At 38.8% G+C, this 27,518-nt stretch overlaps 1 protein-coding gene across 2 annotated transcripts in view; it reads left to right on the forward strand.

Annotated features, from left to right (window-relative positions):
* The window catches only part of PLD5 (phospholipase D family, member 5), a 173,664-nt gene that overhangs the window by 119,625 nt on the left and 26,521 nt on the right, over positions 1-27,518 (forward strand). For both annotated transcript variants that reach the window (XM_010004592.1, XM_010004593.1), the window contains one exon: positions 20,199-20,326. In XM_010004592.1, the coding sequence (XP_010002894.1) occupies positions 20,199-20,326 (128 nt within the window). The remainder of the gene's footprint in view (positions 1-20,198; positions 20,327-27,518) is intronic.

A 27,518-nucleotide genomic window follows, 5' to 3' on the forward strand; every position in this document is an offset into this window, starting at 1 on the left:
TCTTATATATACACACACACATACATACATATATATATATATATATATATGCAAGGAATGTTCTTTGTTTTTTCACTGCTGGCCAGGGCAGTTATGAAGAGAAGTCTGTCCATGTCACAATGGGATTTAAAAAAAAATAAATTATATATCAGCTAACTCAACTAATATTTCTTGAATGTTACTAGTGAAATTGGAGAATAGAAAGTCATTGTGCTAAGATAGGATCTAATCACTAGGTCACATGTACAGCTGTTACTTGCTGAGCAGTTCATGCACATTTGCCCAGGATTACACTCCCTCTTAACCAGGTACTACCAAAACAGAGAAACTAAAAAGTGATATTATTGCAGGGAAAAAACTGAGTAGAAAATGGAGCTCTAGAATCTTTTTATGCTTTTATTTGTATGCTTTAGATTGCAAACACTAACAGATACCATTCCATGACAAATGGAATCACTCTTAATCTGGGCAGCTGCATGATCCCAGCCTCCTCTTTGCCCTCCCCACCATATGTTATCCCTGCCTTCTTCCTTGCACCAGTGATCACGTGGAAAGACAGTTCAGGGGGCAGATTTGGCTACAGAGTGCTCTTTTTTTTGGCTGGCTTAATTGTAATTTGCATTAGATTTCTGCATTAGTGTATGATCTCACAGGCGTAAATGCTGGATACAGTACAGAGAGGAACATGAAGCTGGGGTCAACTGCATCCTGGCTTGTATCGGAAAGTGTGGCCAGCAGGACTAGGGAAGTGATTGTCCCCCTGTACTCAGCACTGGTGAGGCTGCATCTCAAATACTATGTTTAGGGCAATGAAGCTGATGAAAGGTCTAGAACACAATTCTTACGAGGGGCAGCTGAGGGAACTGGATTCGTTTAGCTGGAAAAAAAGGAGGCTAAGGGGAGATGATGCAGCTCTCTACATCTACATGAAAAGACTTTGTAGTGAGGTGGGGGTTGGTCTGATGCATGTTCCATAGAAGTCTGATGCAAGTTCCAAAAAGTGCACTTGAGAGCTGAAGTTCAGTTGATGGCTTTATGCAAGGCACTGAATGGAGTTGCTCCATTGCTTTCTTGATCAGTCTTTCCTAGTCTGGATTGTCCAAGACTGTGTGAGAGGGAAGGGTATTGAAGATGGGATAAGCTCCTGCTCTTTTAAAGTACAGCAGTACCAGAAGTACTAATTTTTTACCATACAATTTTTCAGGAACAAGTAAGAAGGATCCTTTGAGAGGACCAGTAGACTAGGGATGAGTCCCCTTCGGAGAAGCAAGAAATTTGGATCTGAGTTTTACAGAGTTAAACAAAGGTGGCTGAGAACAGAGGAGGAGAAATCACTTCTTCCATTCCTTTCAGATTTTATAAGTTGATATTTTTGTAAAAACTCTGCCCAAGCCATACCTTAAAATATGAGATCTCAAAAGGCAGTTAATGAAAATTGTACTGGCAAGGCCTTTGATATCTGATTTTAAATTTATTTTTATATTTTGGTTTATTATGCATCAGGCCTTGTTCCTTTTTTATTATTATTATTTTATACTCCTTGGGTATCCACAACAGAGTAGATGAATGTTTTGATTTAGATTTTATTAGTTGATGCTCAAGAGCATTTCCTGATGTTTTTTCAACAATTTTCAGCCTCTGACAAGCCAATTCTGAGAGAAAGATCTTGTTATGTTCTTTACCTCTTAAAACCTGCATAATAACTTCGATAGAGTTCTGCATAATGAGAAATACCAAGCAGAATTTCCAAAATTAGTTGTATCTCATCTTAAAAGGAAGATGCAGCTACCAGTTTCGCGCAGAAATTCAAGCATTCAAGATCTACCTAACATATAGGCAACTGCCCAAGTTGCTGAAGATTACATTAAAAATCCTGCTCTATCTGAAGATTTGTACATTGTCAGGTTGAAGAAGAGCTGTCTACCTTACTAAGCACGTGACCAAAAAAAAAATAAATAAAAAAATATTAAGCCAGTATTGAAAATTTTAAACTTTGTGAAATAGAGTTTGCAATCACTAAGCACTGGAAAGTGCAGAGGGTGTTCTGTAGTGGAGCTCCCTTGGTCCATCCTATTCGAGTTACATCAGCTTGTAGGAAATCTTGTAATCTCTTTATTAAGAGATTAGTATTCTTAAAGATAACTGTGGTAGTCACACTATAATTTGGAATGGAAGCAACCTAGCTTCCAGTCCCTGCTCTGCTTCTGCTCCTTCTATTGCCACCAGGTAGATTTTGAAAGAGATATCTTGTCTTTATTTGTGAAAGAGTTGTTTTAAGATTCTGAATGTGGGACAGGATTTTGATACTTCATGGAAATATTGATTATTCTGTGCAATTCAAAATGAGAGGCTGGGATAAACAAAATAACATCCATTGGTATTGCCTGCTACCTCGTCTATTAGCTCAAAAAAAAACCAAAAACCAAAACCCATACATACATACATACATTTATATATATATATATATACACATTGGTGATAGTCCATTTTCTATTTTAGGTTCTGTAGGAAACTAGATACCTAATCTGGAAATAAAACTTCCACTGGATGCACAGGTGTCCCCAGATTAGGCACCATAATAGATGACAATGTGGAACAGCTTATATTCTCTTAGGAGTTTGAAGCCCACCATCTTTAAGAAGATTTGGGAATGGCCTGCCTTCCAGAGTGCTCTAGCATGAGAGAATTAGAGCAGTATGAGACTGTCACATTCTCAGCCAGAATAGAAATCCACAACAGAAAAGCCTCTCACTATAAATTCTGAAGGCAACCAGAGCCCTGGCTTGTTTTGCAAAGAGGGAGAGGGGAAAAGGTTCACTTGAGCCAAAAACTTTGAGAATGGCAGAGCAAGCAATAAATTCCAGTTCTAAGCTCTACGGCATCTGTGCCTGTAGACTTACCTTAAAAAATATTACCTTTGCTGAGAGGAATGGTTGTGTTTCCAAGGACAGTACCCTCACCATTGGTAATGTGTACTTTTGCGTTATAAAGTATCAGTCACATGCTTTCCAACATCTGTAGCCATTGTTTCAAACTGTGACAGCATAGGTAAATAATGTTACATTTTTCTTAATGAATTGAGGCTAAATGTACCGTAAGGCATTTTTGAGATACTAGATGTTTAGTAGAAATGATATAACAATTCTTCTGCTTTGAAGTTTGTAATTGAGTTCACGGTAGATTGATCAGTGTTTTTAGTACATAATTTCAGTTAACAAATGTCCTTGCATTTGAGTCTGTTACTAGTGTGTGTATGTTCCTGGATTTGGCAGGAATAGGCACTTTTGTATTTCTTTAGCTCCAGCACAATTATGAATGTTCATAATCCAGCCATCTTGTGAACAGCCAAATGGCTTTTGTCTGGTAGTAACAAGTCAGGTCCAACAGAGCAGAGTCGTACCATAGGGCTTGGCTCCAAATCTTGCTTGATAGTTTACATGCTGGAATGGATTCTTCATGTGTGGGAGCAATTGGTTTGAGTCACTGACACTTTTTAGTACAGAGGAACCAATAATGGATGGCATTAGCAGTAATTAGTTGTGACATATGGGTAGCATGCAAGTTCCTACCTACTGGAAGAGCTGGTAAGAGCTGCTAGGACCATCTGAGCTCAGAAAACATTTGCTAGGTAGCTTGTGCTCCCTTTGCAGAAATTTTGGCACCACATTCTTTCTCTGGTATAAAAAGCATTAACACTACCTCATTCTGAAAAAAAAAAAAAAAAAAAAAAAGAAAAAAAAAGAGAAAAGAAGACTAATGGTCCTACATAGCAGTCCAAAGAAAGGTTATTTTACTCTCAGTGAATTTTGTCCTGTTCATTCACATGATTTTTACATGTTTCATATCCCCTTGAAACCTGACTTTGTTCCTAAAATTGTGCCTTGGTCAGGCACAGCAGTATATTTTTATTTGCTACTATTTGTGAGATTTAGCCTTCCTAGTGAGGGCGAGTCTTTGGTCTCTCGTCTTGTTCAAGTGTTTATGTCATCTAGACTGAAATGCAACTACAAACCTTGACAGCCCTCAGAAGACCATCATCTGAAGTGACATGACACAGACACCTGAACCTCTGAAGTTCTGTACATGTTTAAAAAAAAAAAAAGAAAAGAAAAAAAAAGAGAAAAGAAGACTAATGGTCCTACATAGCAGTCCAAAGAAAGGTTATTTTACTCTCAGTGAATTTTGTCCTGTTCATTCACATGATTTTTACATGTTTCATATCCCCTTGAAACCTGACTTTGTTCCTAAAATTGTGCCTTGGTCAGGCAGAGCAGTATATTTTTATTTGCTACTATTTGTGAGATTTAGCCTTCCTAGTGAGGGCGAGTCTTTGGTCTCTCGTCTTGTTCAAGTGTTTATGTCATCTAGACTGAAATGCAACTACAAACCTTGACAGCCCTCAGAAGACCATCATCTGAAGTGACATGACACAGACACCTGAACCTCTGAAGTTCTGTACATGTTTTTACATTATTTGAGCTTCTTTGCTGCTTAGCATAATAAATATAATACTTCTGCTTCAAACCTGCAATTAAAGTATTGTGTGCTCAAAGTTATATAAGAAGTTGTCAAAAACATATAAATGCTTTAATAAAAATTCAAACCAAGCTGACACCATCTGACTGACACCATTCAGTTTTGCTTTAATGAACACTTTGGAAAGGCTACTCAACTGTGCCTACCCTTGGGTTACTGCATATAGCACAGTTTTTGTACCATAAAGTAAACCCATTTGACCAAATCTTGTCATTTTATACAGCATGAGTTACCAAGCTTTATCTTTATAACAAGGATTTGCCATTATCACACTGATAGAGATCTGTTAATTCTTATGAATCTTAATACAATCTAATGGTTGGAAAGTAAATCACTTTAAGCTTGTTCTAAAGTAATTCAACTGGAAGGCAAGTTCTGAGAATATGTTACTCTCCGTAATTTCCATCTCTTACTGCACTGGCTTACAGAGTGATTGTCTTTAATGCTTACACTTGAGAACAGAAAGCATTCAGCATCTTTTCCTTCCTTTGGACAGAATATTAACTATATATGGTGTGCAAATATTAATAATTATATAGTGCAGAAATTGACAATTACTTCAGTGACTCAGAACAGATCCTGTTCTTGATGCTTATAATCTCAGTACTCATTTTTGTGTAGTAATGGGGAAAATACCAGCAGAGTTATAGAACTACGTAATATCTATACTAAGCCTCAAAAATCATGTCAAAGAAGATTATGATGTATGCAATGTCAAGCTTTCAAAACCAACAATTCCTAAGCAAAGAGTCAGAGAGCAACTGTTCTCAGTCATAAGACAATAGAAACAGACTGAAGGTCATCTTCTGCATTGCTGGGGTCAGGAGAACTGCATGCCTATGGAAATATAGCAACTGAAACAAGTGGAAGATTGTATTCCCCTTATTCTGTATATCCTTTTAGCAATTTGCAAGTTAGGAACTGCCTTGTCATGGAGTTTATTTTGTTATGCTGTTTGGTTGGCTTGTTCCTTCTATTTTTGCAATCATTTTTCAATCTATTTCAACAAGGCCAAGTGCAGGGTCCTGCACCTGGGCAACCAGAGATATCAAGGCACGCTGGGGGAAGACATGCTAGAGGGCAGCCCTGTAGAAAAAGACCTAGGGGTACTAGTGAATCAAAAGCTGGACATGAGCCACCAACTACATCCCAGGCTACATCAAAAGAAATGTGGCCAGCAGATTGAAAGAGATGATTCTGTCCTTCTACTCTGCTCTGGTGAGACCTCACCTGGAGTTCTGCATTCAGCTCTGGAGCCCTCAACTCAAGAAGGTTGTAGACCTGTTCATGTTCAGAGAAGGGCAACAAAAATTATCAGAGGGCTGGAGCACCTCTTTTATGAAGACGGGCTGAGGAAGCTGGAGTTGTTCAGGCTGAAGAAGACTTTGTGGGGACCTTATAGTGACTTTCCAATACTTGAAAGGACCCTATAAGAAGGCTGGGGAAGACCTGTTCACAAGGTAATAATAGAACAAGGGGTAATGGTTTCAAGCTAGAGAAAGGTAGATTTAGGTTGGGAAATGTTCTTTATCATGAGGGTGGTGTATCACTGGTGCAGGTTGTCTGTGATGGAGGTCCCATCTCTGGAGGCATTCAAAGTCAGGCTTGATGGGGATCTGAGCAATCTGTTCTACTGTGAGATGTCCCTGCTTATTGCAGGGGGTTTGGACTAGATGACCTCTTCCAACCCAAAACATTCTATGATTCTATTTGTATTTTTGTCATGAACAAAACATGGTGCACAGCAGCAATGTGTTCTGCAGCTTCAGTATCCATATTTCTTAAAAATATTTTTAAATTTGCTTTATATACTTTCACAATTAGCTTGTCTGAGTTTAATTTTACTATCCTCTCTCTCCTTTCCTGTCTTTCCTTTTCTCACTTGGACTCAAAGCTATGTATTGAAGGGGATACCATTTTATCTCTAACTCTCTTCTTTAGCTTCTCTTCTTCTCTTTTAACTGTCCTTGCATCATCTCTTGCGGGGGGCGGGAGGGAGGTGTGGGGGGTGTATTTGGTTTTGGAAATCATATACATTTATGCTGAGCCTCTATTAAAATGTTTTGAAGTATTATCAGGAAACCAGTAGAGATTTTTCTCTTTGGCCTTTGATTTTCTCATAGCATATATCCTTACATTATGAAGGTCTCTCTGAAATTACCAGAATGTGCTTGTGGGTTGCAGATGTTGTTACAAAAACAGTGAGCTGGAGTACACTGTGGTCATCCTTAGAGGGACTTTTTTATAGTTGCAGCTTGAATCAGTACTATGCATTGCTTGAAAGACATCAGGAGTAGCTTCTTAGCTTATGCATTCTCTAATTGGTCCATGAAGCAATCATTTATTGTGTGTAAAAATATGTTCTCTGTATCATGTCTTTTCATACCATCAAGCTGTTCACAGTTGTGATACAGACTTCAGTTGAATGTGACATTACCTTCTTCCTGCTGGACCCTGTCAAATTCAGTACACAGGGGTACTTAAGCTCATGTAAGCATGTGCAGAATATTTTATTTCACTATAGTTTTCATTGTGTTGTCTCTTCTTTCTCTTACTGAACACTGGTCAAGACCTCATGTGGGGACAAACTTGTTTCCTTTTTTTCCTGTGCTATTAACTCTGAAATATGAGTGTTTAATGAATAATTAATTATAATTATTCATGATGCTCACAGAAAATAGAAGAATAGTTTAGTTCCCATTTTATAGCTGAAGAAAAAAAGACACAGGTAAGAGCCAAAACATTCATTTATTTTTATGTCACTTTGTGGTACACCAATTTGTAGGTTGTTCTGGTTAATTTTTTTAAGAGTATTTATCACCATGTAGTGCTTAACATGTTTCAATGTAATTGTGAATAGGATTAGACCCCAAAGGCTCAAACTGAGTCCTCAGAAAATGAGAGGATTGCCTGCCCTGCCCTGGCCTTTCTCATTCAGAGTGACCTTATGGAACATCAGTTGTGGGATGTAAATATTCTGGGTAATTTCAAGCAACTTAAAATATGAGTGGCCCCTGGCCACTCCAAAGCCTTTAGGTTATTGAATCCTGCTGGGGCAACAGCTATTTGCTATATGTATTGCTTCCCTTTTGCAGAATGACAATTTAAGTGTGAGAACTGTAAAATCTTGGAGGAGACTCCAAATTGTCTGTGAGTACTCCAAAGCAGATTTAAAAGAAACAAAACACAGTGTTGCAAATATCCTGCCTGATGTTAGCAAGGTCCTGCTTAACTCAGCAACATTCAAGCACAACACGCAGCCAACATCACACCAAAGGATACTCATTATACAGAAGACAGGTATCACTAATTCCTGTTCAGATCCCATTTCCTAAAGGAACCTCTACACCACCAAGGGTGGTAGTAGCAGTGGGATCAGGTACAGTTTTGCCCAAGCCTAGAAAGAGAAAAAAAATTAATTACAAATCTATAAGGCAAACAGAGACTTTGATAATAAAGACAATAAAGGAGTTAATATCTCTTACCCTTGCCCAGGAGAAGGTCCAGCAACCTCTTGCGAAAGTGTACAGGAAGTCTGCTGATCAAAGATGAGACTGGGCTTTTATAGAATAAAATGGATTGACTGCTGTCATTTAACTATTTAGCTGCACCTCCAAAGTCTCTCATTGGGGAATGAAAGGAAAAGAAGTAGAAAAAAGCATGAAGGCCCTGTTTTCACCAAGCAAAATCTTTTGTTTATATGTTCATTCTTACTTTATCTCCATACTGGGCCTAGCTGTGACTAGGCTGAGCTCTGTGCTCTCCAACACCGGAGAACCAGCTTCATCCCTGTTTGTACCTTTTGAGGTTGCTTCCAGCTGAGAGCTTTCTTGACCCTTTTTTCCTTTCTCATGGGAATTTTTCCACTCCAGGCCTGGGCCTGCAAAACTGAGAGGGAATAATAGAGGGAAACTGAGGCAGGCAGGGAAACTGAGGCGGAGCGTCCTGCTACACCCACACTCATCCGTCAGGCCTTCCGAGATATGTGTCCAGTTAGGTAGTTCAGATGGGCTTCCGGAGTCATGGCAGCGCTTTCTCCTGCAGCTTTGAATGAGTGTCTTGAAGGGATTGGCACCGAGTTCACAATGTGATTGTTGGGACTAGAAATGCTGCCTTCTGGCCTCACTTTCATAGGGTTCTGCTGGAAGCAGTCCAATTATGCAGCTCCTGTCTGGTGCCCTGCTGCAATCCCAGGTAGCTCTGAACTGGTCGGTCTCTGTCTCTTAGTGTCCTCAAACTAATTCTCTATGTCCTATGTGGTTTGGAGAAGAAAAGGGAGTCCTACAAACCTGGTTCTCCACCAGCTCAAGATGTCACAAGGGAGTGATATAGCTATTTTCTTGTCCTTCGCAGACAATTGCTGATATTTACACTGGAGAAATGTGACAATATTTGTGGTCTAGTCCCTCTGGGATACTAAAATCCTTGATGGTCTCAGCGTGTTGTCACTTTTATTGACTGCATATTGTATATGTCCTTCACCTAGCTGGTAACACGGAATCTGTGGATTTGAGGCTGCCTTTTATTTTGCTTTCTATATTTCAAACAGACAGTTTGGATGAAAGTCAATCTGCGATAAAAAGTTGCTAACTGATAAGCTACTGATTTGTATTATCCCCTATGTATTTCCCCAAAGATAAAGCATTTATTCCTCATGTGCTTTTTTTTTTTTCTCAGTGCCCTGTATGGTTTTTTCTGCTTTTAACATTGGAGCATGAGAATTTCTCTCTTCAAAGTGTCTCCATTTTAATGTATGAAGTATCTATGTGGCAAAACCAGAATGTGCCCTCAAAAATGCCTCTGTCAGATTGGTCAGAACAATGGTAAATCAAGTATGGGACTTCAGCCTGGTACAGCAGAGCTGCAGTGTCTAGTCTACCTGCTTACTTTTATTTAAATAAAAAGGAAAAAAAAAAAAAAAAGACAAAAAAAAAGACAGTAAAAGTGCCTTGTTCTTTTAAGAACCTTAAACCCATACTAAGAAACAAAATCTTGGCTTCAGTTGTTGTTTGGACTAAGAAGACAAGAAGAAATTCACAGAGACCAAATTTGAAATAACCATCAGTAATCTTTGTCTGCCCCTGGGTTGTATATAATACCTGCAGTTAATACCTGCAGGAGTTCTAGTAGATGCTAATTAAAATAAATTAGGAACAAACTGGGCACCCCAAAACTGTGTTTAGCCTTAAAACTCATAAGAAAAAAAAAAAAGAAAATTCTTTCCACAAATGTATTTATAAAGGCTGGGAGAATATTTCATGCTGCTTGTGTAGTTAGAGAATAAAAGATGTTCCTCAAGTAACTGGAGAGTGGGGGAGTGAATGAGTAACTGCAAGTATATATGTGAGAAATGAAATAATGAAGGAGTAGGAAAGGGCAAGAGTGAAATGATGAACTGAGAATTAAGTGAGAGAGAGTGAAGGAGAGGGAGGAAAAATGATGTGAGGGGCACGAGGTAGGGAAAACTAAATAAAAGGGAGGAAATAATCAGATTAAAGAGGCAGAAGCAAAAAACTTGAGTAATTTAGGAAAACATCAGGAAAGAATGCTGGCAAAAGGCAAAGCCTTTCTTGTTCTTGATGGGCTTAAGACAATGTAGGTGAAAGGGGAGAAAAATAATTGGAATTGAGGTAGGAATAATCTGAAAAAAAATAGGAAAGTCAAAGGCTGACCTGGTAGGATAATAGGATCAAAGCAAAGAGGTAAGGAAAGATGCCAAGAGATATGTGAGAATAAGTAGTAAAAGGGAACAACTGTGCCACTGACAGACCGAAGTGCTGGCTGTGCCTCTGCTTTCCTTGCATGGCCAGGTCAGCTAATGCTCTCGGTAGCCTGGAGACAATACTCAGAGGGTGCTCAAAGAATCAGCTAATGGAAATGCAGAAAAAACCAAACACATGCCAATCAATTATATTACAAAGGTATTGTAAAACTAAAAAGCAGTAGCTTAGGACCAAATAATACTGCCCTCTGAAGTGGCACACTTCTCTTTGCTTGCCCTGCAGCACTTTTTCCTCACCTTCCAGAGCTGACATTTCTCCTTCACAGGAAGCAAACCAACAGAACTCAAAGCAGACCTACAGGTATCTGAGGACCACATTTTCAGAGTGATTGTACAAGTATTGTTATTGCTAGTCAGCACATTTAGAAGGCACTGTTAACAATATCGATGGTTTTAAAATACATCAATATCACAATTAAATCATGTTGATAAATAAAAGAGAAATATAGGGATACATGTTTTTTTGGTGGGGATTTAGCCTTGATCATTTATAGAAGGTTTTTATTCTAATTCCTCATGTAGAGATGAAAAAAATGTGCCAGAATTCTTGGATGTTACATCTAGGAAGAATGTAAACAAATCTAGTGGTTCATAATGCTAATCCAAGTAGAGTCTTTGAAGGGGAGTGGGGTAAGGAGCGTGTGAGTTTACTAATCTCTTTATTCTATTTAAAATAGCCTTCTTTTACAGTAAAAACGTATATAATTATAATTAGGCAGAGAAAGAAAGCCACAATCCAACTTTATTAATGCTTTTATTTATAGTATTACAGTTCTCCTTTAAGCAGTAATACGCTTTGCTGCCTGAATCGACTAAGAAAATTACTTTTCCCAATCTCTAAAGCAATCACTTTTATAGCTTCATCTAGTAAATGAGCAGCCTACTCTCCAATAATGAAGGGCAAAAAAGATATGGAGTTGTGTTTTTTTAAAAACTTTGTTATACACTAGTTATTTTACAGACTCTACTGAATCGCCAGACTCACAAGACAGATTTATTCTCAGAAAATGCTATTCAGAGGAAAGCTGAGTTCTGCTAGAGGGAGAGAATTGAACTGATCATCAGTGCTCTCATTATTCAAAGTTTTATTCAAAATAATCTATGACTATTGATGTGAAATCCTTTAAATGGCTCAAGAAGAAATAGAAATTTGGTTGAAAAATACTGATGTTAGAATCAAGCTTTAAGTTATGGCAGATTCTTGTTCACTAACTAAATTTATTTTTTTTATATATAGTCTAAAATGGAAGTCCTAAGCTTTGTCCCAGTCAGTAAGCGTTTCTATAGCAGATATAGTACAGAAATCACTGACTTCAGAGATGAAATCCAGCTGTGAAAGTGTGGACTTGAAGCATGTCTGCTTTCGTGACTTGTTATGTATAATGAAAGATAGTGTTGGCTGCGTGCATTTGTGGGGTACTTGCTTATTATATATTTACTGGGTGGCAGCATGAGCCTTCCAAGGACATAGTAACATGGATATGCTTTTGGTAAGAATAGAAGAGATAGTTTCTGATAGAAAATGTAGAATTTGAAATTTTACAGTAGCAAAAATCTTTAATGAAAAATCAAGTACAAGCCACGGGTTTTAATAAAAAAGTTGAAAGAAATGGAAGAATTATGACAGTGAAAATAATAAAAACCTATGGGACAACAAGTTTAATTTACTTTTTAAATTCATGTTGTTATTCTGCATTAGAGAAAAGGATATCAGGCTTCAAATTCTGTTTCCAAATACTGGGGGTTTTAACATGGGCTGCACTGTATTTTGTGGTTTTCCTTATGGAATCTCAGTGCTTTATGGATTTATGGAAGTACTTTGTCTTTTGGGTGAAAATGAGGAAGCCACAAGTTAGCTCTGGAAAGTGGGTTTTCATCTTTGAAAGGACCTGAATTCTATGAGTTTCTTCCTTGTTTGCAGCCTAAAATTTGTGCACAGATTAATTAAACATGCATACACGTGATTAATCAGCTGAGCTACCTGCTGTTCTTAGGGAAGTGGAGTGTGCCTGTGCTGTATCAATTCTGTGGGTAAAGAGGAGACCTCTTATCTCTGTGCTGTTGTATTTGTCATGGTTTGCCTACCCTGCGTTAAGATGGACCTTTGGCTTTTCGTCAGTAAATCAGAAATGATGTTTGGCTGGGTAGTGGAGTATTCCAAAGAAACTCCAGACCTCTCTTATGTCTCCCCTGTGACAAGGGGTGGGAAGTATTTTGGTTATAAGGGGCGCAGCAGGCAGCACAAAATGCATTCACATGGGTGAGAGCCATAACACTTTTACACTGAACTCTGTGTACAGCAGGTACTTTGCTGAGAAATGGGTGTTTTGATTACTTGGACTAGCAACAAAGGCCAACGTTCAACATCTTCAAAACCACTGTAAGGGCATATTTAGATAAATGTTGCCTTGGGAACTAACTAGCTCCCAAGATGTCACTGAAGTTAAACAAGCAATTGAAATAAATTAATTCTGACCTTTCCTTTGTTCTCAAGGATCTGCCATCCTGTATCCAGTGAGCAAACTCTGCACACATGAGGATCCCCTGACAGGTCTTCTCTGGATCTTCCATGTCACTGCGGAGCCCTGTGTAAGCGCGTGGGAAATGTCATCCCAAGCAAATGCCAGCATTGCGCTCCTATCTGCTTTGTTTGCACACAGCAAATGGTTATGCAAGATAAAAAGCAAACAAGTAGTGGGGCTTGCCACCTTGAATTTCTCAGAGATCTGATTCTGAGAGGAATGGAGGCTGTCATTACGTGGGTGTACCTTTAAATGGCAGCACTGGCATAAGCAGTTCTGCATCTCATCGCACCCAGACACAAGCCACTTGTTCCCACACTTGCCTTGGGCCTTCAGTTGTGCCAGAAAAATTGTTTGCAGCCATGTGGTGAGCTGGACTAGTGAATTGTTCTTCATCTAAACTAATAATTTTATTTTTAATTGCTTTTAATCTGGATCCATTTTCTCATCCAATTAATTCCTTTAACCCAGAAAAAGCTACGTGGGCACAACTGAGGAGGTGTTGGAGGGAAGAAGAGTTGCTGGAAATGAGATCTGTTCATGCCACTGTTACTGGTTTGGGTTTTGTTCTTATTGTTTTAACTGTGACAGTTGTAATTCTGTAATATTTTGTTTTCAGATAGAGAGCTGGGGTTTGTAATGATCATCTCTCACTGTTTATTTTCTTCCTGCTCTCTCCTGCCCCACACTGAGCTCTTGGCTTTCTTGGTTATGTGGATAGAGCAGTTTCTGAGACTGTGGTGGCAGAATGATTGTAAATGAGTGAAAAACAAAGCAAAAAGCCCACTAGTGAGCATGTTCTCCTTGATCATACAGGACCGTCTGCTGGGGGGGGTAGGGAAGGGAACCAGGCAAGAAGCTGGCTCAGTGTCTGGAGCGGGGGCTGGGAAGTCAGCTTGCAGTGAGGGAGACCTCTCTCTTTTCACAACCACAACTCCACAGGGAGATCTTTGACTGCTGCCCGTCTGCTCAGGGAGGCTCTCTCATAGCAGGCTTTTCTCCAAGCTCCAGCTAGGCACAGACACATAAGCTGGCTTGGGAGTGTGCCAGTAGAGATCAGCAGTGGCAGCACACAGAGGGCAGGGAGTGTTTTCTTTGTGTTTTCCCTGTACCACCCATGCTGCAGCCCAGAGCACATGGCCTGGTCCACTGCAATACCAGGGGCTCCTGCAGTCACCCATGTCTCTCCAGAGGCAGAGCAGAGGGGCCCTTGGAGCTACAGCCAGAGATTCTTCTCTGTGCACTGTTTTTCTCAAAATTTTCTTTGTATCAGGGACCTCAGAAGGTGTAAAATAAAGCAGTAAGCATTACAGTAATTTTTAATTCAAATGTTTCCATCAGAAACAGCCTCATTTTACAACAGGTAGCATTAACTTTGGGGACCAGTATTGTTTTGAGAAGGACATAGTTTATGGCTTATTGTACATGGAGACCAAGTGGGAATATCATTCAGAAAGAAGGTAAGTTTGTCATGCAGGTAGTTTGAGTGCTGCAGCTTAAGGTTGGCCAAAGTAGGGTGGACAGAAGTCATATAGAGAAAGCTTTCTGGGGATTGCTTGGGCTTGTACTACAACATAATTTCTGTGATTTCAGGTTTTGCGTGTGTGGCCGTTGTATATGGAGCTGCTAAAGAAAAGGGAGCAAGGTTTTTATTGTACACTTTTAAAAAAAATTATACATTACTAGGAGCTTGGACTGATGAATAGCACATAATCCTAGAGTGGCAGGGTTCAGTCCTGGTAGTAAAATGGAGGGGGGGTGGGGGGTAGAGAAGAGCAGAGGGCAATGCAAATAAAACAGCTAATTCAAAGTTAAGATAGAGATTTTCCTAATAATCCTTGAATGTTCTCTCTTTAAAATAAGTCTGAATCACTAATCCTTCTGGGGCCAGGCAGACTTTTAATTGCATTCCAAATCCAATATTCCATAAAGAGCACAGAAATAGTAAATAGTCTAGTTTGTCTATTAATCATTCAGAGATGTACTAAAATAACTTTGTCATCAAGTTGTGCATTCCTCTGCTTTTGTACTTGTTCTCCTTTGAGTGCTGGCAGGTCACACTAATGGGGCTTCTGGAACAATTCCTGACTTTTTGCAATTGGTCAAGAAAAAAGCATGAAAATTCCTGGGGAACTGATCCTGTGTCTGGATCACTTTTGTCTGCCCAATATGGGTGTACTTTGTGCTAAGGTTTTTCATTGTAAGCAAATAAATAAAATGGAAGTGTCTATTGCAAAATTGTAGTGAAGGAGATAGTAACTTTTTATATGTTTGGGGCCTAGGAGTAATGAAGGATCTTTGGTTGATCTTTCTGAGTTAGCACATGATAATTAACTGCATCTATACTGAGCTGAAAACTCAGTTTAGATGAAAGAATAGAGCAGATCTATGGCACAATGGCAAGGGCTGTGCGTGCTGCCTCCCACCTACATGCGGTAGCTCCCCAAAGAGTCTGTGCAAGATATTGTGTAGACTGCTTGAGCACCAGCTGTGCTGAAGTGTGCATGCACTTGTGAGCTCTAGGTTTCATGGTATGGACTAGTTAGTTCTTTTCTTGACTCTGGCTTGAGGCCAGCCTCCAAAAGGTATAGCCCAAAACGTGTAATCTTTCTATGCCAAGTGACTGTCAGCAGTTGGGTGAAGCAGAGTGGCCACAGCTTGCATTCTCAGACTCCTTTTTAGAAGTCTCATTACTTGAAGTATTTGCTTGGGAATACACAGAATTAGGAGAGGGGGAAAAAAACTGTACTGTGAGCAAAGGGTATGTAATGGTGATAAGGAGACTAAGGGACAGCAAGAATGGAGTAAGCAGAGGAGGGCAGCTGTTCTTACTGTGGCAAGCTTGGTGGTAACGTGGGAAATGGTGGCTGGAAGATCCACCATGGATTGGATGTGATGCCGGAGCATTTGTCAGGTTCAAACTGCAAATATATACTGGCCGTGCTCATACATGAGCCAGCAATGTGCTCTTGTGGCCAAGAAGACCAATGGCATCCTAGGGTGCATTAGAAAGGGCGTGGTTAGTAGGTCAAGGGAGGTTCTCCTTCCCCTCTATTCTGCCTTCTTGAGGCCTCATCTGGAATATTGTGTCCAGTTCTGGGCCCCTCAGTTCAAGAAGGACAGGAACTGCTTGAAAGAGTCCAGTGCAGAGCCACAAAGATGATTAAGGGAGTGGAACATTTCCTTATGAGGAAAGGCTGAGGGAGCTGGGTCTCTTTAGTTTGGAGGAGACTTGAGGAGCGACCTCATCCATGTCTACAAAAATGTTAAGGGCGAGTGTCAGGAGGACGGAGCCAGGCTTTTTTCAGTGATGTCTAGTGATAGGACAAGGGGCAATGGGTGCAAAGTGGAACATAGGAGGTTCCATGCAAACATCAGAAAAAACTTCTTTACTGTGAGAATGACAGAGCACTGGAACAGGCTGCCCAGAGAGGTTGTGGAGTCTTCTTCGCTGGAGACATTCAAAACATACCTGGACACATTCCTGTGTGATGTGCTCTAGGTGATCCTGCTCTGGCAGGGGGCTTGGACTAGATGATCTTTAAAGGTCCCTTCTGACCTCTTAAGATTCTGTGATTCAAATTACAGACGACTGTTGCAGCAGCTGCCTAGATACCTCTGTCTGGCTCTCCTCTCAGTCAAGTCTTTCCCCTTTCCCATTTTGATTTCTCTCTTGTTTTGAAAACACTATAGTGAAAGTTGTGAAGACAGAAGGCCAATTTTAGCGGTAGTACAAGCAAATGCAGCTTCTGTTTCTTGGGCGTTATGTTTGCTGACTTCAGAGCAAGTTTAGCCTGTAACTGGTGCTGTTGAAAACTGTTGCAGCCAGAATTTGTGTGTTTGCCTTAAGGCAGCTGTGATAATAGCAGCCCAAACATTTGCTCTTTCTGGTTCTTATAAAAAAAAATAAATATATCGTATCCACCAGAGAGGTAGTTGAGCTCAGTGTTGTTGCTTCTGTACCAGGACAACCTGGTAATATCGTAGGCTGCTTGCAGGCTTTGGATCCAAAGCCTCCTGGTGCACCTTCTGCAGATTGTTGCATAGATCTAGATCTGGAGGCTGAGTGGCAACCCCACGAGCCCTGTCCTCCTGCAGTCTACGATGAAGAAGTCTCCCAGTTTGTGTAGCTGCCTGGTGACCTTGCTTGAGCAGCAATAACATCCAGAGGTAGCACATGCTGCAACACAGCTGTGCCAAGGTGTATTTCTCCATGCATGACCCTTCATCATTGTAGTGTGTATGTGTAAAGTCTCCTGCTAACTGCTTACTGTGTTTTGACTCAAATGCATAGTAAAGGTCCTAGCTTTACACTCCTGTTCTTGAAGCCAAGTTTGCTCTGTGGCTTTCATGACATCATTAGTAGAGTGCCTGGAAGCAGGCAACTGGATCAAGCAAGAGGTTGCAAGGCTAGAAATGGTAAATGGCAATTTCTTGTATCCTCCTTTGGCACAAGATCGCTTTGGGAATTGGTTTTCTTTTGAAAATTGATGAAAAGTCGTTTTTTTTGCAGTACTGCTATTCTTTTCTCTTGTTGTCCTCCATTATGAGACAAAGCAAGAGGTTGGGCAGCAGCCTATTACCTCCCAGGGCCTGTGTTCCCATCATGTGGGGAAGGTCCAGAGTCTCAAGGGCAGGGTTCCCTCTGTGTCTGTTACTTAAAACACGCTTTGATCCCTACAGGGATCTTCGTGCAGAAAGAGTGCAACCTGGCCCAACCTTTAGAATGCACAATTTTATGGGACAGGCAAATTCACTTGGGTTTTAAGTGGCAATGCTGGTTTTCTCTAAGATCTCACCCTGCAGTTTAATCTTTAGTGAAACAAAACTGTTAGATTTAATTTTTGAGAGTCTGGCATCTGTATTAGCAATCTAGCCTACAAATTATGCCTTCTGATTGAATTCAGTAGACCAAGAGCTTTGTGTAATTGAGACTGTAGCACGGTAAAGACTTCTGTTAGGACTTCACATATTGATCAGTCCACTTCCTCATGGGATGTGGACCACGCTAGGACTGCTGGGTTGTGTTGAAGGCCTGATAAGCCTATTTTAACAAAAACATCTCAAGGGCTTCTAAAACAGAGGCAATTATCAATACAAATGCATGTTTCCTTTCATCAAAAGTTAAGGGCTCATTAATAGGCTGCACAACAGCTGCTGCTTCCAACATGTTACTTTCTTTTAATTAACTTGGAGATACTGTTTCCTCAGCCTCATGAGTTGGCTTTTCCAGAAGAAAAAGGAATTAGGTTCCAGGTTTTAATTTTAATAGTATGTGTGATAGTAGTTTCTCCTGCACTGCTATATGTAGTATTTTGGTAATTGAAGCCTGGGTTATATTTTAGAGTGATAGTCCCATCCCACTTCTTCTGCCCAAGTCTGAACTGCCCACAAATCCTGGCATCTTTTGAATTTTGTGTCAGGTTACTGACAATGTCTGCTATTTCTTATGTTAGCATTACTGTTTAAATAGTTTCCTGTTCTAATTTCAGCAACCACAATTTATTTAATTTTTTTTTCATTGGATATTTAAAAAATGTTTTTAAACTGTGTTTATTTTAGCTTCTCAGTAACAAGAAGCAAGCTCATTGTTCCTTCTGACAGTTTTACCTTTCCTATAAAAAAATCCTAGTATTTCATTTATAGCCTGTTTTATGTAGGTGGGTTGTGGGTGTTAAATTGACATTCTATATAATGCTGCAAATCAGATGTATGGAAAGAAAATATGATCAAAGCAAAATGCTATGTTAAACTTTAAACAGGGTTTTCTTGTAAGCAGCTGAAAGTTTAGCACCTTGCAGAATTGTTTCCTTAGCTAGCAGGAGGAATTGTTTTGTTTTGTTTGTTCATCAGAAAACATTTAAAACCATTTAACACCTCCTATAGTGTTTTCTGATTTATTTTCCATTTCACACACATTACCTCATTAATTATCACAGTTCTGCTTATTAATGCTTGGATTGAAAGTAACATGTTCTAAGGAAGATTGGAAAATTCAATTGTGTCTAAGCACAGATGAATGTGGATGGGTGATATCTAGATTGGAAAGTTTGCAGCAGATATAAGTGTACAGTGAATCAAATTCTGTCACTTGCTCAAAATCCTGTGTTGCATATTTCATGAAAAGTGTTGGTTTACCCGATAGTTCTTTCTCTTCTTATTTTTTGATGTTTGAACTTCTAGAATCATTAATTCAAGTGGGAATTACAGATTTAATTGTAAAAAAGAATATTTAGCCCTGGTAGCTGTTGCTTAAAATGGCAAGTAATGTGTTTATTAGAAGATCAGAAATAGGAACTTAGATGAAAAGAAATGTATTTACATGTTTTAGTTCTCTAGTTATCCTGGAATTCTTTTGAAGTTGTGACTCATAATCAACTACTACTAGAATTCATGGTACTGAAGAACCCATGAATGTTTAATGGGAGGTGGCTAGTACCATTACTGCCCTCCAGCTGCTCTTTACTGTGACTTCTCTTCCCCAGTTACTGTCATGACTAAAATGTGAGGATGAGTAGGTTACTCTAAATTAGCTTCAACAATTATTAATTTGGATTACTCACCTAATCTGACAAGCACTGGAGCACTGAAAGAAGATTAACAATGTGAGAAATATCCTAAACTTCCCTAATATTAACTGTATTCTGGATTTAGTCCTGCAAACATACTGGTGGGGCTGATTCAGATGTTCCTACTGATGTGATGAAGACAACATGTTTTTAACCAACAAGTAGTTCCTATGGCCTATAATCCTTATTAAAACCACACAATTCAAAGTGGTTGGTTGAAGGTCCCAGATTAGCAAGATTAAGAGCAATTTAAATATATTTCAGGCCTTTGCTTACTTCCTTACTCCTTAATTCTCTACTCACGTTCCTTTTGTCAGGGGTCTGTTCCATGCAACAGCCAGCAACTACAGGCTACCTGCTCGAACCACTGCACAGGAAGAGAGTCTGATTTTCAGAATGGGGCTGTAACTGGGTTCCTATTTCAAAGGTCATTATTTAAATACATAGCAGGTTTCAGTTACAGAAGAGACCTTTAAAAATAAACTGGTTTTAGGAACAAACAGTGTTGGGAAAAAAATAGCAATTATTTGGTTCTAAAACTGGAGAAAATTAAGTGAATAGTATAATGCATGGGAATGTTCCCTATACCCATTTTTCTGAAATGTATGTTAATTAAGGTATTAAACAGTGCAACATTAACACTGTTCATTATTGATCTTAAATCTTAATGGTATATTTTGTTGTATCCCTCACTAGTTTTGGAAGCCAAAGCCCTGAAACGCAAAGCGGTTTCTTTTTTTAATACAAATTATGCTATTTTGAACAATGCTATTTGTTTTTTTCTCATAGGTGCTGAAGTGTTGTATATGAACATGTCAGCATATAACGAAGGTCGGCTTCAGTCATCTTTCTGGATTGTTGATAAACAGCACGTGTACATTGGAAGTGCCAGCCTAGACTGGAGGTCACTGGGACAGGTAATTTAGTTGGAAAAGTAATCCTGTATCCTTTGTGGGTGTATTGAGGAAAACAAGTCTTGTTTTGAGGCTAGCAGGTGAAGATGAATAGCTTTCTTTTTATGGCAGTTTGCTGGCAGAAGTGTCAGCATTAAAAACTGTGCTGCCGTGGTTTTGATAGCTATAGATTTTACTTCTTGTCATTGGAATAGCTATCCTCAGCAGTTAGGCTTTGTTTCAAATTTTTTTAAAATGTTACTGTCTTTCTCAATTACTGTGATGATTTTATTTGAAAATTATAAATTCTGTTTTACTTATTTAAAAAAATAAAAGTGAACAAACATGTTGGAAAACAACTTCCAATGGAAGCTCCCTGGTAATGTTGTATGCATGACTTAGTCTTTCTTATCTGCCATTGAAATAAGGACAAGCAAAATCTGGAAACGCTTCCAGATAGATGAGTATTATCCTTAAATACCCACCAGCTCTGGGGAGGAAGAGATTTGTGGGTACAGAAAGCCAAACAGCATAAGGTTATTGGAGGTTGTACATATTAGAGAAAGAATTTCGTATTTTGATTCCTCATAAACAAGAGTTGAAAAATGTACACTGAGGCCTCTGCCAACAGCCAGTGCTGAGGATTCTATATAACCATTTTGAAGAAGTAATTAATCTGTAATGAAGTTTGTCTTGCAGCTTTTCTTTCTCCAGCAATTTAATGATTATGGAAAGCTGTAATGTTCTTTGAGCTACATATCACATACTTAGGGAGTGGGGCCATATTTAGGGAGTCGAACCTGTGCTTTTAGATGTCAGCAACTGAAATGCACAACAGAGGGGGGAAAAGAAGCAAACCTAGGTAGTTACTAGTTGCAATAAGAAAGCTTATTTTCTACATATGAATAGAATGTCAGAAACACCTTAATAATTTTGAACATTGGTTCTAATGATTTCCTAAAGATGGATGTTGTTGGTTGTGTTGAAGTTTTCAAGGCTTGTTTTGAGCTAAGAGGCTGAAGGTTTGGATAAAAATAAAGCAACCATTTTAGTAAAAAAAGAGCCAAATAAATACATTTTTGCTGTTCCTATGTTTATTAATTTATTTAACTGGAAACTTTTTTGAATGTTTACAAAGGAATCTGAAAATGTAGAAAAGAGGTTGTTGTTAGCAAACCAGAAAAACTCTTGGCCAAAAGGATGACATATTTTTAGTCAATGTAAGAATGTATCTTTGGGACTTTTAGGCAGTTCTGAAATTTGAAGTATATATATTGTCTGTGCCTTATGATCTAAACTGTTTATATGTGATAAACAAAGTAGCTCTTCACATAACTATTTCATTTATAAATAGTTTACACTGTATTTTATCTTTGAAGCCTCTTCTAATTTGAGTTTTGAGTACCAGTGAATGTAAGAACCATGAAGAACATCTACCAGATCAGTTGAAAATATTTTAATCATTGTGTTTATGACCTTTGTCACAGGTGATAAAATTCCTTGCATGCTTGTTCTTCGCATATGGAAGTAAATCTTAATTCTTGTCCCAATCTATATTAAATTCTCAAGTTCTTTGCAGGCCAGTGTTTCAAATGTGATTACTCACTGTTAATTTTATCACTTTATGCGTGCATTTGGAAACTTTTATATATGTCTGTGCATGTGTATATATATAAACCACTGGATTTTTATATATAGTGATAAGAGGGAGCTCAGAGGAATATTTGTACAGAGCAAAACCCAAATCTCCCTGAGTTGCGGTTTAAAAGCATCTGCTTTCAGTTAGTTGAGAAATGTACGTTAGTGTTTCAGAAGAGCATAAGGAAAGTAGTTGCTTGGCTTCTGTTGTCATCAGATACTAGTATCCCTTTCCTTTACCTCACAGTTACAGGATGATAAATCAGAGCAACTGTCCTAAAATAACCATTTGTCTTGAACTTTTTGTAGAAGAGGCAAAGTAAGCACAGAATTCTGTAATTTTGTTCTGATTATTTTCCTCAAGCAAAGCGTTCTGCATGCACACAAGACACAATATTAAGTCATGGTGAGTCAAGCCGTGACTGGGGAGCCAGATTTCCTACAGAGTACCAGCATAGCTGCAAAAGAAAGATCTTCTCTCAGTACCGCCTGAATGAGGAAGCACAGAGTTTAACTGAGAGACAGCAGAGCAGATAGTGCCAGGTCTGTCGGGCCCCATGCCCTTGCACTTGGGCTGCCTGCAGTAGCCAGGTAGGGCTTCTGCAGTTTTGCCACGTGAGGCAGAGAACTTGCTGCAGATTCCAATGCATGTTCCCTGTTACATCCTGGTTTACCTGCACAAAAAGGGTTTCTCATTAGTCACATGCAGCCTCTTTAAAGCTCATCTGACGTTAAGAGTAACAGAACTGTGATTATTGAACCAGCAAACCACTTTTGACTGGTGTTACTAGACCTCGACAGTGAATCAAAGGATAAAGTAGATCTTTGCTATTCTAGGAACATATGGTACTTTGGCCTATCAAGCACAGCAGTTGTCTTCTCACTTCAACAAAATACCCAGTATGAGTCAGTCACCTTGTAGCTAACAATGTCTCATTATTCAGCAGCACAGTTCCAGTGTGAATTATATGAGTGCATCCAGTTTCACATTGAATAACTTCTGAAGTGCAATGAAAAGCTTAAGATTTTGTTGTCGTATCTTTTCATGTTCTTTCCCTGAATTTTCTATGTGCAGGTGTGTTGCTTGGTCTGCACTGAACCTTTGTGTGCATTCAGGCTCATGCACTGCACGATTCATCCAGGGGCACCTACCTGTTTTCCTGGTGTGGCAGTCATGCTAGAGATGCAGAAGGTCTCTGCTGTATTTCATCCTGGGCAATAGTTGTAGAGCCTTCTTGTTCTTCTGCTTGTTTGCTAGGGGCCTAAAGATGTAGAAATGCTTCTGTAGCATAGCAGTACAGAGCACTTCACATACAGCTGCTGATCATACTAGAGAATATTTATGCAAGGTTATTGTATTAGATATAACTGGATTTTATTGCTATTTTTGTCTTTTGCAGGGTTTAAACAAAAACAACAAAAAAACCAACCAAACAAACAAAAAGCCTGTTAGCATCATTCTTCTTTTGGCACCTTTTCACTCTAAAGCTGAAATAGTAATTTAACTTCTAGTAGCTCCTTAGGAAACAACACAAGGACTTATATATTCAAAGGTGTCAGCTTTGTTTTTGCAAGCTTAATGGAGTTCTTCTCTACATTTATATGCTGGACACTAGAAGTCAATCTCATATGAGGCTGTGTTATGTTGCCATTTTATTGATACGCCAGTACTGATGAGAAGCAATACTAATACTTCCTTCAAAAGTAATTTTTTACATCAAGGATAAATTTTTGTACGCTGCATATATTACTCAGGCAATAATTTTTAAAGTTGCATATATCCTTGTGCCTTTGCTGTCAACATTTTAATACTTGCCAGAGTCTCTGCTCAGAAATTATGGGCAAAGCTGGCAGCTGACAGCACAGTCTATTACTAAGTTTGATTATTACTTTTCAAGTCAAATTGAGTTTCAGTTCGGTTGCAAGTTTTCCAAAGCTCTAAGAATTTTGGCTGAAGTAATCTATGCTGGCTATTTGTTTCAGTCTGAAATCAAACCCCACAGGCAAAGGAAGCTACTTTTTAGTCTAAAAAAAAAAGAAAAGAGGGATTTTAGAAAAAGTAGGTGTTTTTTCATTCATAATTAATTTTATTTAAATATTTATTTCCTTAATTTTTTATTTTTTTTTTATCTTTGAACAGGCCTAGATTTTGTGTCAGGGATGCATCTTCTTCTGTTGTTAGCAATATATGACAAATATTGCCCAATACATAACCAATTAAAAATGCTGGGTTATGAACAGCCAGGAGTTTCACCACTTTCTTAGATAGGTACCACTGTCTTATGTATAATAAGCTGTGTAAAATTTGATCAGTGAAATAATCTTTCTACTGATCTAGTTTATTTCTGCTACTTCTTTGTAAAGTGATACCAACTTGATGAAAGACTTTTGGAGAGATGGTCTGTTCTTTGTTATGCCGCTCTGCATTCAATATATGATTTAGAGGGAGGTACTAGAAGAGGAAAATAATGAAGGTAAAATTTTAAATCACACTTTGAACCTTTAATTTCATATAGCAAATCCATGTGATCAGCTGTACTTCCACCTTCTACTTCATGGATATGCATTCGATAATGGATGCAATTGATGAAGTATTTTCCAAGAGTTCCGAGGCTCTGACCTACTAAAACATTAACCATTGAATAAACCAAGCAACATCTTTGGGCCATAGCTGTGCAACCTGCTTAGGTATATATTTAAGATAATGGCATGTTCAAGTCTAGTTTTATTCAGCAAAATACATTCATCTATGTTAAAATGTTGGGCTGAAAAAGGATTCACTCAAATATGGCTAAAATTAGCTACATATACTATTTTTGCCTGTGGCTTGAATTAATAACAATTAAGGTGGCCATGTGCTGTATTCTGTTCTCTAGTTCCTTGACCAAGTAGCTTATTAACGCACTTAAATAAAATAAATTTGTTATATTAAAATTGCTATAGTCCAAAATATTAATGCAGAGGAAGAGGAAACAGAAAGTGTCATATCTTTCTTTTGCTCATTACTCCCTCCAGTAGTTCCAGCAAAGCTTGAAAATGCATTTAGCTCTCAATTCTGTTAAGGAGCGTGAGGTCTGCATTGCAGACAGAACATTTAGTGAGCACGAGAAAGACTTCTGGAGCCCTTCATGCTAACACCATTTTTGTAGAAGTTTTATTCAGGCATGAATAATTGAATCCCATGGGCAAGCAACTCTGATGGATTAGTTGTACCACTTGAGAAAAATAATTTATGTGCAACAAAGAATCAGCTCTTTACTGAAAATTACTGAAACAAGTAAAAATAATCCAGCTGTCTTCACTGGAAGTGGAATCAGGCTAATATTAAATATTATTTTAGGAAAAAAAGTAACTTAAATTAATACTAGCTTCACATTAATACTAATAGGTAGCTAGGTGTATGTGGGGGGTTAGTGCCCAAAAGTCTCAAGCAAAAGCCTGCTGCTTGCTCCCTGTAAGTGGTGGAGTCTGACTGTAAGCAGCTGAACTAAATGGAAGTGGCATATCCAGAGTCCTCCACTTGCTGAAGACAACAACCACTGAAGACAACAACCACATCAGACAGAACAACCACTTAGGAGGCTGCTCACACCTCGTGCTTATGCATGGAAACTGTTTACATTGGAGGAATGGCATGCCAAAAAGTAGGTGCCAGAAAGAAGTGGTCTTGGAAAAGAGAAAGGGACCTGAACAGACAAAGGTGAAGTTTCTGGCTGGAGGAAATATCCTGGAGGTGGGGGAGATCCTGGAGATCAGGGAGCTGCGAGGAGATAGAAGCAAGGGATGCAGCAGGTACACGGGCTGTTGATGCCTGAGACAGGTAATGATGCACATCTATGCAGCAGGGAGGGACCCCACTTTCTGCCCAACCACCTTGGGCCAGCAGCCACCTTCCTGCAGGGATGGAAGGTATGGATGGAAGGTATGAAAGAAAACCACGTATTGCAAAAGCTCTCATCTTGTTTGTTCTTAAATTCCAAAATCCAGATCCACTCCATGTACTCATTTACTCTATCTTGCCTGTGACATCTTAAAAGCATTATCTCAAAAAGTCCTACTTAAATTTTGGTTCAGCTGATGTCAAGGAAAAGTTCCTAAGCCAACCCATTATTTTCTCTCTCAGCTGCATAAAAACAGCCAGCAGAGTATTTTTTTTCATAAGATGCCTCTTTAGTCCGTATATTTTCTGGGTTGTTCATTCTTCTGATTGTTTTAAATTCAGAGTAGTTGAAGCTGAATGGCTGTATGATGTAATTTTTTTGTGGACAAAAAAAACAACCAGACTATAAAACATACTTTAAGGGAAAAAAAAAACAACCACAAAAACCAAATAGCCATTTGAACTTGCTCTCGTATTCCCACTTATTTTTTTTCTCTTGGACTTTTGTGTGATTTGTTGCACCAATACAAAGTAAGACTTCAGAAAGGCATTTTATATTTGTCTTAAAACTCCATCAGGAGGACTGGAAAAATAATACCTGATGTCTTCACCTATGTATTTGTTTATTAAGATATATTAATTCTTGGTAAATTAGGCTTGGTCTTATGCGTAGAATTTTTTTACCTTGCTTCTTTCATGAAATGAGTTTGGACAGTGTTTTAAATAGCAGAAGTTTATCTAATCAGTGTTGCAAAGGAACAATGATTTGTTCTTGCTGACTATGAGCAGTGCCTTGGATCATTTGTGAAGGGTCTCATGTGACAGCAGAGTATCTGATTGGGCTGCTAAACAATGGTATTTCCTTGTCTGGCAGTTTCCTCTCCATCCACCTCTTTACTCTCTTGCTCTTGTAAGTTAGAAACTGCTGATTGTATCTACATAATTTAAGGTAATTAGCAAATAAGATAAACTATCTCAACACTGTTTTTTCAGGTCGGCAACAGTGCCCCATTTTATCTGAGGAGTTAGATTTTTACTTGATGCACCTAAGATGTTAAAGGGCCAAACTACTTTGAAAGGTGATGATGATGACGATGATTGAACTTGTCTCTTTAGGGACTGATTCCTACACTACATGAAAATTGTAGCAATTATGATCAAATTTTCCCAAAATTCAGGAAGCTCTAGAATGCTGTGAGGAGGAAATGCAACCATCAGGAAAAGGGGAATGATCATCTCTTCAAAATGTATCATTGAACACTGTAGCTTGTATTTATCTGTGTAATCAAAATTGTCCTCCCATAAAAAGAGTATGTAAGTAATACTGGACTTCTGTGTACCTCAAACTACATTGTGATGATCTCATTTGTTTCCAGTTTACCCAAAATCTTGCACTAGTGAAGCCAACTCTCCAAACTGGTCGTGGAGACATAATCTGCACGTTTGCAGTTTCTGTTAATGGGAGTTGCATCCTATCTTTGCAGAACTACATAAAGCACAGTATAATCAGTCTTTCTTTCTTTTTGACTCTTATATAAATGAGTCTCTTGAAGTTACATAACAGTGCATCTGGTCCTTTTGAGATAAGATACTTTGTCTGATAGCTAGTGGAATTACATCTTTTCATTCAAGCCGAAGTTATATTGAGTTTCCATTTGATGTAATGTTCTTCTAGTATGAACTACAAGTTATGTCCCT

The sequence above is a fragment of the Chaetura pelagica genome, unplaced genomic scaffold, assembly GCF_000747805.2.
Source record: "Chaetura pelagica isolate M959 unplaced genomic scaffold, ChaPel_1.0 scaffold278, whole genome shotgun sequence".
Lineage (NCBI taxonomy): Eukaryota > Metazoa > Chordata > Aves > Apodiformes > Apodidae > Chaetura > Chaetura pelagica.